Here is an 18,518-nt window from a genome sequence, read left to right as displayed (position 1 = left end):
TGAAAGTACCAGTTGTTATCTACTATCTCACTTCTGCTGCTACTTTTGATGCTCCTGCTCCCACTACAACTTTTACGACTAGTATTACGTATTATAAGCCTGTGCTATAAAGCGGGGAAAACAGCAGCAGCAACAACAACGATAATACAGCCAAGCACAAATGGAAAACGCGTTGTTGATATGCAGATAAACACCAAAGACAAAACAAGTCCTTATCCCCTCTGCTTTTGTCCCGACGACCACTAGAAACGTCCGACTATTGCTTCATGTATCCTGTCCCTATTCTCTGCCCAATCTATTAGTCCATTTAGTCCAGAACAATGCTGTCCTACTTCACGCATCCCAAGGTGTCATCACGGACGCGGCCCCCCGGCTAATTCACCTCACCTCTGTTTCTTCTTCATCCATTGGGCATCTCCGTATCTTATGTTCCTGCCACTCATTTACATGTTCTCATTTGCCCCGCACTTTTGTCATTCAAATTCACGCGTTGTGTGGCAAAGACAGTCACAAGGATGAAGGATGTAGGACGGACCGTTTTTTTTTTTGCATCGTCCTGAGCAACAAATTGGCGACAGGTTGTGCTTTATGAGCCCGCCTGCAGGTCTTATACAACTCCGAAAGGACGCTTAGTATTTGCCCTTGAATCTGTGTATGGCTGTCTTCTATTTCACGTTTATAGTACTTCATACTTCAAATAAACACATGCATCACCTGCTTTTCAATTACCGTCTTTCTTTCTTTCAAAAAGCTGGTAATCCCGGTCTGCAAAAGGCATTGTATCGTGTCATTGTATAGAATGTACTGGATATTGTATCCAGTGCATTAACTGTTTTCTATTATGTTGCGGTGAAAGCAGTCTGTACATATTTCACATTGCAGTCCAGCACCAGCTTATAGTCCTTGACCAGGAATTTAAACAGTTCACCACTTGACCATGGTCTTCTTGTACATTCACAGCTCAATGGGCCTTCCTGCTGAGCGATGTATAGATACTTACTATAGGTCGTAGCAGTTGCAAAGTGTTTTGACACATTGCGCCGTTAATGCACCTGATTTCCATAACTGCAATAGGACAAGCAATCACTGGTCTCAGTAGTTAAGAGAAGGAAATCTTATTTTTCAACTCTTTTCGCAAAATGCCACTGAACCCTTCGACCCAGGGCTCCACACTAACATTTTGGTTGGTTGCACCGCTTAAGTATTTTCCTCCAAACAGATTCACTGCCATACAGCCACCAAAATCCTAAACTGTGGGCGCCAGAGTATATAAAGTGTGGACAGTGTGAGTCTGAGCTGGGCTATGGCTAAACAACGACAACATATAATTGAATCACGATGTGACAAATCACGACCTCCAAATTTAGAGACATTTACGCAGACACAGGCTATCCTATTTTTCCCATCCACTCTTGGTCTGAAGAAGAAGAAGGAGAAGAAGAAGAAGAAGAAGGAGAGGAAGAAGAAGAAGAAGAAGAAGGAGAAGAAGAAGGAGAAGAAGAAGAAGAAGAAGAAGGAGAAGAAGAAGAAGGTGAAGAAAAAGAAGGAGAAGAAGAAGAAGTAGAAGAAGAGGAGGAAGAAAAAGATGAAGAAGAGGGAGAAGAAGAAGAAGGAGAGGAAGAAGAAGAAGAAGAAGAAGAAGAAGAAGGAGAAGAAGAAGAAGAAGAAGAAGAAGGTGAAGAAAATGAAGGAGAAGAAGAGGGAGAAGAAGAAGGTGAAGAAGGTGAAGAAAAAGAAGCAGAAGCAGAAGGAGAAGAAGAAGGAGAAGAAGAAGAAGTAGAAGAAGAGGAGAAAGAAAAAGATGAAGAAGAAGAGGGAGAAGAAGGAGAAGAAGGAGAAGAGGAAGAAGAAGAAGAAGATGATGAAGAAGAAGAAGCAGAAGAAAGGAAGAAGATGAAGAAGACGAAGGGAGAAGAGGAAGAAGATGAGTGAGGTGAAGAAGATGATGAAGAAGAACAACAACAAGAAGACGAACGAGAAGAAGAAAAGAAGAACTAGAAGAAGAAGAAGCAGGGAAATTAAGATGATGAAGAAGAACAAGGAGAACGAGAAGAAGAAAAGAAGAAGAACAACAACAAGAATTGTGGATGAATACTAGTAATACTATGCTATTCCCAACAGTTTGGAGATCTAATATTGGAATGGTTCCTGGTGAAGCACAGTCTTGACACGGGTTCGGTTCGGGTTATTATGACTAATCACATTGTCAAGAAGTAAATCAGACATGTTACACTTTTAATTATCATGCTATCAATTATTTACCCTAGTTCCATGTTATTACTGTGCAGTTTAGGATGAAATATTATGAGGTCACTGTTCCCATGGAAATCCGCCATGTTTCTGAGTACTAGCAAGCGTCGTCAAACATTAACCAAAAAAACGTGAAGAACAAAGCCGTGGAACAAGTCTTTTACATACTGAGTCACTACTGGTAAATACATCTGACACACTGTAGTGTACATGTTTTAATCATTAGTTTTTATCATGGACAAAAGGCCATTGCAAATCCCATAATGCTTTGCGAAATGACATCACAACCCCCCAACTCTATAAAGTAAAAGCACTACCTTTTTTTTTTTTTTTTTGGCCATCTTGCTCATATCTCTGGACACTATTCAGAGAAAGAGATCTGAGTTTCTCCTCTGCTATAACCTGCTGTTGATCATGTCTCTCTCTCTCGGTCTGGACTGGACAACTTTTACAAGACGCTTTGGCAAAGATTTTAAAACTATCATTGCTTTTTTGTATGTGATGTTCTGTCCATAAAACAAACAATTGACCGAGGCAGCATAAAGTGAAATGTATATAGTGACCATTAGGGGTCAAATCCATGGAGAACGTTGACAGCCCTTATGCTGAGGGGGGGGGGGGGGGGGACGGAGCTTTAAATCACAGTCAGCCTCACTGTCAGCAAAGAACCAGCTCTGACGACTCCATAACAGCTCCATAGATACCGAGCGTTTTTGCAGTGGGGCGAGAGGGTGCCAGTCTGGAAGATATGAGGGGGGTAATATCCCGAGACATCTTTCTACAATAAATATATTTTTAATTTGTGCACTTTTATTAACCAGCAAAATCACTTCAGAATGAATAGCACATTATTAAGTCTTCTAGTGGCTCTTAGGGTTCTTTATCATGGATTTGTATCAGCATTGCAATTCATCTCAGCCATTCTTCACTCCAAATATGTTTTATATGAGCCTTCATTTATCATGGCCTGTCAGCTCTTAACTGTATCATTATTCAGTCTCCAGTTATAAATTGGAAATCATAAAACGCTTTTTCACATAATCTGATGCAATAACCGCTTCTCCTTTATTGGCTCGTGAAAGGAGAAAATAGTAAATACAATTGTATGTCAAGATCCGTGTGAGATAGTGATTTTTTGTCCCCACAGAGAGATATACCTCAGCGGAATGAAATTAGGCTGGCGGGGGAGACAGGATCGGTGTCAGCACATTTGTTGGGACTTTGAGCGTGGAGGGCGCGGGTTTGAGCGCATGAAGGATGGAGGAGAATAGGGGAGGCTGACATGGCTGAACCCAATGAAGAATGTGGGCTGAGCTGTCGATGTTTTTTATGCAATGTCACATCAATCATGAGGCGTCTTTTCAACTTCTCTCCACCAGCGTCTGTAATGGAGATATATCATCGCACTGAACTCAGCTAAATGTGCGCCCAAAGATCCTTATGTGTTCGCTGTCTATGGTTTATTATTGAATGCAACTATGGGGAAATTACTGATGGCGATTCAAGGTCACTTTTATTTCTCTCAAATAGTAATAAGTGGGAAACGCCGTGTAATAACTATTTTTGGAAAGCAAACAATGTCATAGCACTTTTCCCATAACAAACTGAATTCTGTCATTTTTAAATACGCTCCTTGGTTAATATGATTAAAGTGAAAAAACAGACATGTGTAGTTACGACACGTCAAGTGCTTGAAAATATTTTATTCTCGTGAAATGAAAATAACCATATTTTCCTCCTCGAGTGTTTATTCATATCAGACGTGACGCCAAGTTCTTTCACGGTTAAATACTGCCATCCTGTGGCCAGTCTAAGCACCATTTTGATTAGGGTCGAGTCGTAATAGAGAATAAAAGGTCTTTGTTTTTTTTTAAGTAAAAGAAAAAGAAAAAATAAAGGCAACTAATTCGATATGAGTCAAAGGTTAAAATATTATTCCAACAATGGTCAAAATTAATTACAGAACAAACGTGTGGTTTTCAGGTCCCTCTTCTGTGCTTTAAAGCTTTCCTAATCATTTGCTGCCATCTACTGGACGAAACCCATATTGATATTTAGAATATTTATTTTTATCAAGACAAATAGTGAAGAATCTATTCTTATTTAAAAGATTTGTATAGTCAGTTAAGAAGCGCATTGATTCAAGTTCGACTAAAAAATGTGCATTTTCACCTTACATTTTAATATATTTGTGTAAATTCCTAGATATTGCATTGACTTTAATCTATATATATAGTATGTGGCATCTTTTTTGGCAGGACAAACAAGGATTGAGTTCAGAATTTGCGGGAGAGTTCCCCACTTGGCCAGGCGGTGGCACATTTGCATCAAGTTGATATAGGAATGTTTGTTTCATACCATTTATCTAACATCCACACTTGCCCCATATGTGTCATGCTCTTCTCTGAACTAGCCACTCTAATAATGTCAACACAAAGCCTTCACACTGCTACGTGCGAGAAATCTAATGTGAAAGCTCTTTTACGAGGTCAAGTTCAAGCTTGAACGTGAGTCCTGGGGATATTTATTTTTACTCTAAAGCCCATATTTCTACCTGCATATCCAATAATGTTGATGTGTAAACCAAAGCAAATAAGACGAGTTCACACCAAGGTCTAGCCTCTGGTTGTCACGCTTTATGTTTTGCCCAGACATCCCTAAAAAAATACTGATCAAGAACAGTAGTTGTATGCCATTCCTTATTTATTATTGTATTTCATAATATCTGACAATTATCTAACCAGGAAAGTCCCGCAAAGACTCATAATCCCTCTTTTTTAGTGACAGGTGGAACCAGAACATACACGTACACTCAGAAAGGCCCCACAGGAACGGGAATTGAACCCACACTCTCCTTGTTGTGCACATCACTCAGCCACTGTGTCTATATATCTAAAGTATTGTATTGTTTTACTGCAAACCACATGATCAGTGCCTCCAAATGACTTTCTCCCAGCATTTAGCAGTTATCTTATATAAGGACAGAACAGTCACAACAGGCAGCGCACTGATGACACAACCGAGCAGCTACGTGTTGCCACTCACCCGTGTCCCGCGCCTGGATCCACGGCTGATTTTGCAAACGTGTCATCGCTTGGCACTGTCTCGTTGATGCTATCGCCGCTCTCTGCTTTTTCGCCTGAGAACTCGATATGACCCGGTGCTGTGCTGCAGAGAAGAGGAGGGAAAGAAGCAGGAGAAGTGGTGGGTACGTCTAGCCGCATTTGTCAAGAGGGCAGTATAAAAGTCACTTTCAAAGCTCTCACGGCTGGCGCTCTAGCGACTGAAGACAGGCATACAGTAAAACTTTTATGCCACTGTGTTTAAAGGTACCCTGCAAAGATGGGCTTCTATAACCGTGCACTTCTCGTTTCTCCATTGCCTTTTAAAGTTTGCATGAAAGGGGAATTTGCAGGGGGAATATTTTTTTCTTTTCTTTTCATTTTTCCTAAACTAAAACCCAAAGTAAAACTATTAAAAGTGGCCCATCACGCCTGTCCTCTGGGGCTTGCTTGCACTTGCCTGGCCTCAAGTTCAGAAATACAGCAGGCTATGGTTCAGTATGACTCTGAACACTGAAGGAGACAGTGACAAATCCATTTTTAGCTTTCCCTCAAACGTTCTAACTGCAGAATGCTAATAAGGTCTCGCTTGGCTGCGTGGAGCCCTCTCCAAAGGGGAGTATCACTTTCAGCCGGTTGTCTCATCGTTGAAAGGCCTCTCCACGGCTGGGGGACAGGCGCTCGTGATGACCTGCATGCACAGAAGCAGAGTACAGGTTGACCTACTAAAACTGCACATCATTTAGAGATGAGAATTTGGAGATAGGTCGTGTGCGCTGTCAGCCACATTCTGATTTTCATTCTTGAAGTATTGATAGTATCCTCTGATCAAAAATATTCACACGTTTAAACTGTAACCTATGTATATTATCCTGTTGTAGAAGTAAAAATGACAGAAGTAAAAGAGTTGGAACAAAAGAAATCAACTCTGTTTTAGTAAAAGTCACAGATTACTACCTACCTCTGCATGTATTAAAGGTTTTATATCAGAGGTCCTTCCAGTTATAACTCCCTTCTGTTTATAGAATTGTTTTAAAATGTGCCTGTTTATGGTTTAGATAGTTTAGCTAAAATCAAGGTGGGGAAAAAGCATTAGCATTGGGAGATAGACATAATGTTTACAATGTATTAACCATCCAAAATAGACCACTGAATTGTTAGCCAGAGCATTTTTTCCTTCAGCCCAATCATGTAGTTTATAAAGTGAGTTTCCTGAATGAATACAGTGCTCTAAGCTCAGGAAATCTTGACTGGTCCAGGAAGTGCAGCGTGGCCCTGCTATTTGATGTTAATTGTCTATCTGTGGATGTGTGGACATCTGGGGCTGTGTTCTCTCTGCACTGGGGAAGCCTAAAGCCTGGAGACTCATCTCTGCTGATGTTTTGGAGATGTGGTGGCAGGTTGTGGTCTGTAGCATATGGGCTTACTTAAAAACTTCCCCAAAGCCTCTCCTCGCTCAGAGATAATTGTAGCATGAATTAGAATAGAGGGCTTTGATTTATCAACACATTTGTTGACAACAACTTTCCAGCATTCATACTTTCCATTGATAAATCTGCTGTGATAACGACACCCTGCCAGTACAGGCCCGTGTGCAATTAATGCAAACAGTCTTTATTAAGGCCAATAGTAACAAGTGCATCTTAGCAAAGAGGTGACATGCTGCAAACAACAAATGCCCTCCACTTATACCGGCTGACAAAAAGTGTTCCTTGACATTTTCACTACAACATCATTACAAGGGGGTTTCAGTCAAATGAGCCTTTATGGGGTGTACACAATGCAAATACGGTTACATCAACAGTGACACTGTGCAGATGTGGTTTGTCTATTTCCATTTTCCAACAGCACACATCTGGCCCTGATCACAAACACATTGGGTCTTACAACTGCCTCATATTAATGCAGTTTATAATCAAGAGTTGGTGTAAAAGCAGAGAAGAAAAGCTTTCGACCACATCTACACAGAGAATTATAAGAATATTTTCAACTTTGACAGAGAGTCATAGCGCGTTATTGATGGAACAGTGATGGTGCAGTCGGTCAGGGCATCTGTGGCGATACATGCCAGCAAATGACAACAGTGTAGAAGCTCCTCACATAACATCTCACTAAAACCAGTGTTCTGCTTTGATACATGAGTTCACTTCAGAAATCGCGAGGGAAATAAAGGCAATGGAGAAAAGCAAGGATTCAGACTTTGGCCTCTCTGGGTTGTGGGATGCACAGCACAAACGTTGTCCATGCACATTACAATAATAAACAATGAAAATACCTCTGAATTGTCTAACCACGAGGAGTGGTTTTGCACATTCCATTTGGATGCCTTTATTAATGGAGCAAGGCACTAAACGGTCATTCACAAAGATGACGTTTTTCCAGGTTATCGGTACATCAGTGACTACTGTATAGGTTTTGTTAGCACATAGTTGAGTTTAAGCAGTGCCCTTATTCACCAAAGGGAAAACAGTGGAGTTGCGAGGGGCTTTTTCTTGGCCAGCAAGTCCAGGCTTGGTTTCAGGCCTGTCTGTCCCTACTCAACACAAACATGTCAGACATTTCACCACCAGCGTGTGTGCACCCTGGCTCCCTGAAGCACCGCTGAGGAGAGCCGCGCCACACGCTGTGAGCCCCAATTGTACTCGACGCTGTTAATTTGTTGATGCTACATAATAAACGTCCAAAAAGCGGCGTGCTGATACTTTCAAAATATGGAAACTTGATGAAATGCATAAGGGATCCTGAAACGTTTCAAAACTGTAAAGGCACAGAGGCATGCTTGAAACGCGGAATGGCATCGTGTCCACAAGTGAGCGAGAAATAATGATGTGGGTAACATTTCTGACAGTGGCCGAGTCAGGCTTTACTGCTCTCTTAAGCAGCAAAGTGGGGTCCGCTTTCAGCTTTCCTCCGCTCAATAACTGCCTTCACGTTTCACAAATAAGACACATCCACATGGTTAATCCGCACACACATGGGACAAACAGGTCTCCATTATGCCAAGGCTGGAGCCAGGTTCTCCACCTTTCAACAGACCTCCGCCATGACAGACGACCACTGGCGGGAATACATATGTATTTCAGGAAACCGGCAACGCTCTCTTGTGAGCAAAGTGAAAGCTCCAGTCGGTGAACACCCAAAACAAACCCACTCTGCAGCCCAACTGGCATCGGCACAACACTTTCAATAAGGGAATGTATTTATGAGCATCTGGCGGCAGTTCAGTGAGGTCACTGCACTGATAGAGTGGAAGGATACACCACACTGCCTTAGAGAGCTTCATTGATTAATATTTGTGTAATTTGTCTAACCAATCAAATCATATCTATGTAGCTCTATGTAGCTCTATGTACAGTGTGCTGAAGCTGCAAATTTGAATGCATGAGTGGAGATGTTAGCTCAATCTCTTATTTTCTAGCAATTCCATGTTGTGGATGTGCTCCTTAATCCTTCATTTAACAATCAGAGAATGAGCTTTGGTTAAAAAAAACAAAACAAAAAAAAAACACATTATTACAGTGTTTCTCAGTATGTTCTATCACACAACCACGGCTGCCTTTACATTTTTGTTTTGCAATTTACAATGACTACTAAGTCGACAATACGCTCATTTTGGAATATGGGAAGTTACAGTATGTTCCCTCAGACTGATTTCTATTATTGGCTTTTAACAGTGTCAACAAAAGGAAATGGAGAAACAGATGAAACTTGGGTAGTACTTTACTCTACTTTACTTCACAGCACAGTGTTAAGAGCATGGTGAGAGGATGGAAATTGCATGGAACCTAAAAGTGCAACAACATGGCACTTATATAAATGGAAGCAGGACACACACTTAATTCATTCTATAGTAATATGATATGTGTGCTGATCTATGAAGTTTAACGTATATTTAAACCAACAATTAACCAAAACAACCATTATGCGCTTCATATGGTGGAATAATTTTCTATGCTGTTTTGGATACGCAATAGACGAAAGGAGTTTGTTTGTTTTACTGTTTTGTTATAGAAACCTCATCACTGCATATCCACCAACGCCACGTTCGCATATTGTGACATCCATATTCCATCCATCTTTGGGGCTTCTTTGTTGGACAGAGGGGCTCATACTGGTAACACTGACTGATATCAGGTTTGGCTCATGGAAGAAGACACACGGTTCTCATAAGACCATTAATCTTAAAAGGAGCGACTGTCAGGAAGCATACACTGCCCCTATCCCTGATATTAAAAAGAGCCTGCCGGGGCCTTGATTCCTGCTTCGGCGAAAAACAATATCACACCGACGCCAATATGAGACCTTGAATGTCCCGTTCCAGATTTTTCCATTGCGTACGGTGGATTTTAGAGCAGTGGTTCTCAACCTGTGGTACGCATACTTAGGGTCATCTGCAATTTTAGACATGTTGAATAGAGATCATTTCATGCTTCAGTAACGCATTGACGTTAGGTTGATGCATGGTTTACACCCATTCTACAAATAATTGGGTCAAATTCTGGCTTATATCATTATTTTTGGTCGCTGGCCACTGTGGCTAGTCATTTTCCAAAAGTTACTCACCAATAAGGGCTTTTACAATATCCATAATGAAGGTATTAATAATGTTTTGGTTAAAATGTTCTGCACTTCTATTTGTATGCTATAAATTAAATTGTTTTTGTTTGTTTTTTGCCAGACAAGGAGATACATACAAAACTAGAAATACTAATTGATTTATCTATATATGTATCTATTTGTACGGACAGTTTTGAATACCTTGCATGCAGAAATGTATGTCAACCTCTATTTGTTGATGCATATACAATATATACAGGTTTAGGTAGGCTATGTAAAAAAAAAAAAGCTGTATTACGCACACAAGCTGTATATCCTTTTCCATAAGTTAGTACTGCAATTTTGGACAGTGGCAACTGTCCAACCAGGTTACTATGATCCAGCACCAGCCGCGGATAGACTCGAAGACTGTGCTCCGAAGGTAATTAAGCTTTCTCTTCTTAATTGACAACAGATCCAGGCCTAAGAACTTCTGCTGCCAAACAACACAGAACTTTGCTTAAGGAGTGAGTGAAGACACAACATGGCAAAGCCAAACCAACAGTACAACTCGTTTGCAAATCCCATTTGTAGGGGTTAACCAAGGACTGGATTGGAGTCAGCATTTCAAATTAGGGAAAGTATTTACAAACATAAATCTTCGACACTATTTATAAGTGTAAGAAAATCAAATCGCAACTAATGAATATGGAAAATGAATAGCCATTATCTGTTGTCCTTGGCATACATAACAACATTAAAGTTAGTATCCAAGGCATATCATCTTGCTAGATTATAAAAAGGTTGCAGAGTGTCGCACAGAATGATGCCAAAACCAAGCCAGCAAATGAGCAAAACCAGCTCAACAACCTTTGTGGAATATTTACAACGTGTAATGTTTTATTTACAGAGGTGTATCAGACATGATAAACACAAGACAAGATGGTCCTTTGAATTTGGGTCACCTTGATCAATGACATGCAAACTATGAAACTGGTTGTTCCTCGACTTTTCAAAGAGCCAGTGAGGGGTTTTGTCCAATTTGCTTCCAATTTATGCCGGACTGTCAGTGGCATATAAAGACACATCTGGACTGGAGATCAGGACATCAGTACACAATGGCCATGGTGCGGTTTGCCTGATAGAACCGCAAAATCCAAATAGGTGCATTGTCCTCAGGAGTCTCCCTTAATGTAACAACTAACAGAATAGGCTGAGAACATGAAGACACACAAGGCTTGTTTTTTAGAGTACGTCGCAAGCAATTACTGCGCCTGGTAAAAGCTGGCATGTCTCACATGGCACCGCTGCACGCCCTCATTAGGCGTGTTCTGCTGCTCCGAGTGGGTCTTTTGCTATAAAAGAAGTGAGCTCGCTGCCTTTCAAAGTTCCCCACAGCACAAGGGAGCAGCAGGAGCACGCAGAACTCACATCACCTTAGCACAGCACACAAGAGGAGGACTTTGTGTTTGCCTCTTTGACCTATATAGGTGTGTAGCTTTACAGGGAGGTTGCTACTGAAGAGGTTTAACCATAGGGTTATTGTTATTCCATGTCTATAGCTTTAACAAAGCTAAAATATAGTCTAAAAGCGGACAAGGAAGTCTCAGCAGTTGGAACTGTCTGTGACACTGTGCACATAAAAAGTCTCAGAGTGATCCAGCTGGGCCAAATGCACGCAAGCGGGACCTGATCTAATAATTTCCATACACAGCCAAGAGGAACAATGACTAAATGAAAACCTGAAGCACAAACCCTTGTCAATAAAACTCTGCCATCTATCTAACAGAGGGCAAATCCAAACCATCACTCTCACAGAAATCAATAGGCAACACAGCGCGTTTTAGAGCCAGGCAAAGAAAAATGTGTGCTCCAGAAAGTGGTTGATTTTCATTCCTGAAACAATAGAACTCGCTTCTGCAGAACATCAGTATAGGCTAAAGAAAATAATCTCCATTTCCCCGAACAAAGCCAAGACCCGTGGACAATAGAAGCGCACATTCGTCATGTCACGTTAAAGACAAAGGCCTTGGAGTCGAGTCGCTCCTGGACGCTTTGATGACGCTTGGCCCAATATTTACTCACGAAGGCCCGCGCACCTTGCGGGAGTCAGGTGTCGCGCGGAACATGCGTTTGGGATCTAAAGGAAATCCGGAGGAGAATTTTAGTCCTTAGCCTTCGGTAAACAAAAAAGACGAAACCAGCACATAAGAAACACGAAGGCCAGCTTCGTAGACTAGGCCGAGTACTGTTTTCCTTGGTATAGGCAATATAAAGCTAATTAAATAAAATACGTTTATAGGGTGTATACAGGGTGCGCTTATAAGAAGGTCAAACGTAAACGTGTATTTCTGTAGCCTATAATAGCCCAAAAGACATCAGACTAAACCAGTCCGAGGTGGGGGGTTTTCTGTGGGCAGGTTGACGATGCAAGAAGATAAGCACCGAGTGCTGCTCTTCTGTGATGTTCAAGGACATTGCTGAATGCTGCAGTGGGCCCATCTATGTGGGCGCGTATGGATCTTTGTTGATAGAAAACCTCGCTGTTACTGTTTAGTCACACATGATGACCAAACCAACGGCGTACGAACGGTGCAACGGCGTTTCCACATTTTATCAGCTAAAATTATTCTTTGTACCCAAGAAGATTTGCTTGGCCAATTAGTAGCCTACGACCATTTAGGCCTACATTAAAAAAAAAAAGAAAATATAAATAAAAATCTGTAGTAATTTAGTAGCTATAGTAACTAAATGTAGAAGGCAATAAGTCTTAGACTTAAAGCATGTTATCTTTTTCTTTTCTTTTTTAAAATAGCCAAACAAAAAGTTACTACAATCTGTAGTCTTGGCTTCAATGAAATGTGAGCCTTCAACATAATGCGCTCCTCACAACAAAATAAGAGAAGCCAGAGGTTAATTTAGTCACGATGCAGTTCCTGATTTGTCCAGATGAGGGGAGTCCAGCCAAAATGCAAAAAAAAAATCTAACGTAGCCTACACACCTCAAACCCTATAAACACACACACACACACACACAACACACACACACACATATATATAAATATATATAAATATAAATAAATAAATATATATATATATATATATATATATATATATATATATATATATATATATATATATATATATATATATATATATATATATATATATATATATATATATATATATATATATATATATATATATATATATATATATATACACACACACACACACACACACACACACACACACATACACACACATCAGCTTTGATGTGATCTTTTGGCTTTTATGACACGCACTGATACATTCCATGTGTGGCGCTATACAGATCTGGCCCTATGTGGCACGAGGAGTCAGTGAGAGGCTGAAGAGATGGAGGGCGTCTGTAAGGACACTGTACCTTGTTACCTCTGGGTCGATTGTTAACTTTTACAAGTCGCGTTTTGTGAGCATATAAAGGATACCTTCTAAACTGGCACAGGAAACTTTGAAAAACATGCTGTGATAATGCGCGTCTGTGGAATCCACTTGATATGCCACAGGTCTGGCGCACAGCTATCAACATCCCTATCGATTACATAAGCCCTTGCACTGGTTTGATGCTTCAGCCTTGCCTTATCATAAAATGTCTCTATTTGCACCTTACACTTTAGTCCAGGCATTCATTAATTTATGCAGGTTAAGGGTCAAATGTACATCCAATCCTTGAGTACGCAATCATTTTCTCTTAAGGCTTGGTTACTTGTTTGAGTCAAGAATACCCAGTGCTATTATAAAGCCGGAGGCTGCATACTGCAGAAACTGTCGTACAAAACTTGCAGGGTTATTTTGCAGCAAACCGCACAACATGATCAAAAAGAGCTATGTCTTCCTAATCCTACCTACTTTCCTGCATCTTTTGCTAAGAACTAACACTATCATAGCGCAATGGTCAAGTCCTTACCCGAAGGATGCATGATGGATGAAACGCTTCCCCTTCTGTCACTTCCCCTATGCAAAATACTGGAGGAGGCTGCGCACCTCAAACCGGATGGGGATCGCATTGGTTCGTTGTGTTTCCACTTCACGAACACCAATCAGATTCAAGCAGCGCTCGGCGTATAATAGTGAAGATTGACGTGGAGAGAGAACGCGTCAAATTAATTCCACCAAAGTCCGGACTGCACAGGATCACCTCAGCGTGTGTTTATCGGATGAGGATCATTTTGTGCCACTTTACCTTGAAGTCACTCAGTACAGTAGAGAGAGAGGGTGGCGTAGCGCGAGGAGGCTGAAAGGAGTCTGACTTTTACCCGCGGAGCAGCAGCTTTCTTTTCTTTCTTGTGACTTACTCATCTCTTCCTGGGACTCACTCGGCTTGACGGGACAATACGCCGAAAATTCAAAAAGCAAATGGGTGAGTAAGTCTGTTCCGTACATGCTTCAGTGGCAGGGAGCTTATGGAAGCGTGCCAGGCTCAAGGCGCTGCATGCGTAACTACACACATAATAACCCTGGCTAATAAGCTCAATAGGTATGCTGACAGTGATACACACGCCGTCATGTAATTAGCCCTATGTTAGGCTATGTCATGTTTTATCTAAAACGCATGCAAATAATATATGCATGAAAAAATAAAAATAGGCTATGTGCATGCAATTGTATATCTGCCTACACAGTTTCTTGAGCTCCACATTGCATACACAATAATATAAAGCATCAACCTTAAAACTGATAACTCCATCAACACTCTTTGATGCAAATAAAATACAAATAAATATTGTTATATATTTCATGTGAAACAATGTCTAAATCACATGTTTCTGTGACAGAGCAAACCTACGGAGAGGTGAATCAGTTGGGAGGTGTATTCGTCAATGGCCGTCCTTTGCCCAATGCCATCCGGTTAAGGATTGTGGAGCTGGCCCAGCTCGGAATACGACCCTGTGACATTAGCCGGCAGCTCCGAGTGTCCCATGGCTGCGTGAGCAAGATACTGGCGAGATATAACGAAACAGGCTCAATCTTACCTGGCGCCATCGGAGGGAGCAAACCGCGTGTCACAACACCTAACGTGGTCAAAAACATCCGGGAATACAAACAAAGCGACCCCGGGATTTTTGCCTGGGAGATCCGAGACAGACTTTTAGCGGATGGAGTTTGTGACAAGTACAATGTTCCATCGGTGAGTTCCATCAGTAGGATTTTACGCAACAAAATTGGAAATCTGTCCCAGCCGAACCAGTATGAGAGTGGCAAGCATGCACCAGCGCAGGCCAGCCTCTCCTACAACCACATCTACCCATACTCATACCCCAACATGTCACCCACCGGCACAAAGATGACTAGTCCTACTGCAGTACCAGTCACGGCGGGACATGTGAGCATATCTAGGGCTTGGCCCTCGGCTCACACCGTGACTAACATCCTGGGGATTCGAGCCTTCATGGACCCAACAGGTTAGTGTACATCACAGGCCCGTTTCTAAACCGGTCTGTGCGTAACAGTCACATCAAGCGTACCAAGCTAAATGGGTCACTACAACATACAATTGTTTGTACTGAGGTTATTTCGCCAGATGAATTCCTCTGTGGCACAACTGTACAGCCTGTACCGCAGCTGACAGGACAAGGTGTCCATTAGGACGTGTGTGCATGGCGCGCTTCAGCCAAAAAGCATTAAGGCCACTTTCAATAGGCTTTTTCACGGACTCGTGCAATTACAAACACATAGCTCACCTGTTATATCCCATTGTAATCCTATAGAAGTCATGTATACATTTCTCTCCATCATTTTGCATCGCTCCAAATTTACTTTCACTTCTTCACAGTTCTACATGTACTTACATACATTTAAAAAAAATGTTTTATAGCTGTCAATGTGCGTAAAATGGAACATGCGCAAGTGCGCATTATACAAGACATATTTTACCCATTTAACCACACATTTTCTATTTCACTGTAAACTGACTGAAGTAAATGTAAATTGGAAATGTTATTTCCTAATCGAGTAGTAAATACTTTTATTAAATTGTCGCCAAAGTTTTGAATGATTTTGTATAGTGAAACGTAGGCCTACAGGCTATTCATTTAATGTGTTAGAAAGGCACGTGAATATAATTAAAATAATTCCAAAATGTGCATAACGTAGCACTACACGTGATGATCATAAATTGGCCAAATGATAACAATTACGCGCCCTGACATAAAGTTGCTGTTTGTATTTTAGCCATTACTGGGACAGAAGGATATGCGCCAAAAATGGAGGAATGGAGCAGCGTAAACAGAGCAGCGTTTCCATCTGCGCACGGAGTCAATGGTATCGACAAATCCACCATCGAGAGTGACATTAAATATCCACAGGTAAACAACTTTCTATTTACGATGTTGCGAAAAGCTCTCAACGCCATTTTGGCTCATTTACAGGCTTCAGTCAAAACTTTCCCAAGAACGCAGTCAGAGCATTTAATAAGTTGTGTATCTCATTACAAAGGCCCGTGGAAAGCCAGCTGTGAAACGTTTCCAAAAGACAGCATTCAATACAGCAAAGCTGAGCTAAATATAGGCCTATATATAGTATATATTTAAAGAGGAAAAAAAGCTTAGTTAGTAAAAAAGTTATTTTTGAAGAGTTTGACAGATAAATGTTTGAAGATGAACTTTGTATTGTGTGTGTGTTTTTTATTCTTTAAAACATGAACCAGTTGAATTATTTTAAACCCAAGGATGATTACTGAATTGTCGGTGTTTCTGTAAAATTGTTATATATTATATATATATATATATTTTTTATAAAAAGCAGGTACAACACTCAATCTCCATGTATGTATCTTTTTTGCTGCAGCCTTCATCCACACTGTCCAGTTACGTGTCTGCGTGCGCGTACTCACCCACCAATCAGTATGGCGTGTACAGTGGCCCCACAGGAGGATACGTTGCCCCGGGACACCATCACTGGCAACCACAGAGTCCGGTTCTATCTCACGCGGGAAGCGGCATGGGCATGCACGCTGGGGACATTCATCCAATGGCCTTCAAACACCAGGCGCGCGAAGGTACATTGGGGACAGAAACGCACTAGCAATAGACGAAAAAGTATACACATTTAGGCATGCTAAAATGATATGAATAAATATCAATTCGATATGTAATATGCCCTAATTATTTTTAGGGTTTTAAAGGCTATTTTTTTTTCGTGGTCGACTCTCTAGAGTGGACGACATTTTGTGTTTTGGGCACATAGCCGACTGCGCTCTGTAATCAGGCCAAGTAATTAATTGCCTATGTTTTGCGTTTACTCGAATACATTTGCAGAACGTTGCGTGTTCTCTGTGTTGTGCAGGAGACAGAAAGCCCCCCAGTCCCCTCTCTAAACAGCAGCACGAGGACTTGAACGTACACGGACTCAGTCTTTCTACCTCATCATCCTGAACTGGACCTACCATTCCCCCCCCCCCAGTCAATTTAACTGACCCATTTCAGCCTGCACCACAGTAAGTCTCGGCTCTTGGTTTGTTGTTCTGATTCCCACATGAGCTTTCCCCCTCACGTGGACACATGACACACTCGACCTTATGGCCACTTGAATGTAAACTGCACGGATCGTTTTTGACCACATCCTATGGACAATACAGACATTATTCATGCTTTGATATATTCTTTTACAGTTTGGCCATTATCTCTCAGCGATGTGAAACTCTAAATGTAAAAAAAAAAAAAAATGCTAAAGCTTTAATTATATATTTTTATAGTGCCATTGTAAATAATAAAAAATAAACTGTTTTGTCATATTGTAAATTGTCAAGTTTATTTTATATATAGGCTATTCACGCTTGTAAAACACAGAATTCAAGAGAAAAACAACAGAAGGCCAGCCAACCTATTCCAAGTCATTTCTTTGTAATAATGACCTTATAGAAATAATGGCAAGATATCCTGCGCGTGTAATTGTTGATAATATATGGCTAAGGGCGTGCGTAATTGGAAAAGAAATGGAGCGGGGCGAATGAGTTTGAGGCCTTGTCGCGCCTTGTGCGTTGATGAGGAAATCATCGGGCGACTATCTGATCTGATCAAGGACAACTAAAGCTATGGTAAAAAATACGGTCCCAACATTTTACAAGAGCAGAAATATATAATTCATAGTTTCATGTCTAGTCACATGTCCAGCGCCTGACCGGTTTATTCCCGTGGCGCGTTTGATATTCAACCGCGCGCCAAAGCGGGAGTGGACTGTATATTTTCACTTGTTCTAAGTTGAGCTCGTTTTATGATCAGTCCCATTTGTGGCTGTGTCCTGACCATCTTGCTTATATTTAGTCGGTACACCTGACATATATCACTTTAGGCGACAGTTTCAGACGTGGCTATTCATTCCTCCTACGCGCACTGGTTCACTGCAAAACGGTGTTTCCTGTGACAGAGACCAAGCCGGGTTTTGTATGTGTGTGTGTGTGTGTGTGTGTGTGTGTGTGTGTGTGTGTGTGTGTGTGTGTGTGTGTGTGTGTGTGTGTGTGTGTTTTGTCATGTGTGTGTTTTTTGTCTTTTTTTTTGTTGAGAAAGTTTTATTTTTACTTCTTACATTTATGCAAGGCTGACACGGATGAGGCTGATTTGATGTTGTTGATCGCGGGGTTTATCTTGTGTAATGTATGCCGGTTGTATCAGTATTGCTACTTAAAAGAGT

At 41.1% G+C, this 18,518-nt stretch overlaps 1 protein-coding gene across 1 annotated transcript; it reads left to right on the top strand.

Moving 5' to 3' along the window:
- Window positions 1-14,637: 14,637 nt before the first annotated feature.
- On the top strand, window positions 14,638-17,407 carry pax1a (paired box 1a; the record flags this gene model as incomplete). Its single annotated transcript, XM_079574273.1, has 4 exons — window positions 14,638-15,292; window positions 16,062-16,195; window positions 16,677-16,887; window positions 17,175-17,407. 4 exons carry the CDS (start codon window positions 14,638-14,640, stop codon window positions 17,261-17,263), a joined length of 1,089 nt encoding a protein of 362 aa, XP_079430399.1. The 3' UTR covers window positions 17,264-17,407.
- Window positions 17,408-18,518: the final 1,111 nt, after the last annotated feature.

This window comes from Gobius niger (assembly GCF_951799975.1).
Source record: "Gobius niger genome assembly, chromosome: 16".
Classification (NCBI taxonomy): domain Eukaryota; kingdom Metazoa; phylum Chordata; class Actinopteri; order Gobiiformes; family Gobiidae; genus Gobius; species Gobius niger.
The sequence above is the reverse complement of the archived record's forward strand: the minus strand, read 5'-3'. Positions and strand labels throughout refer to the sequence as shown.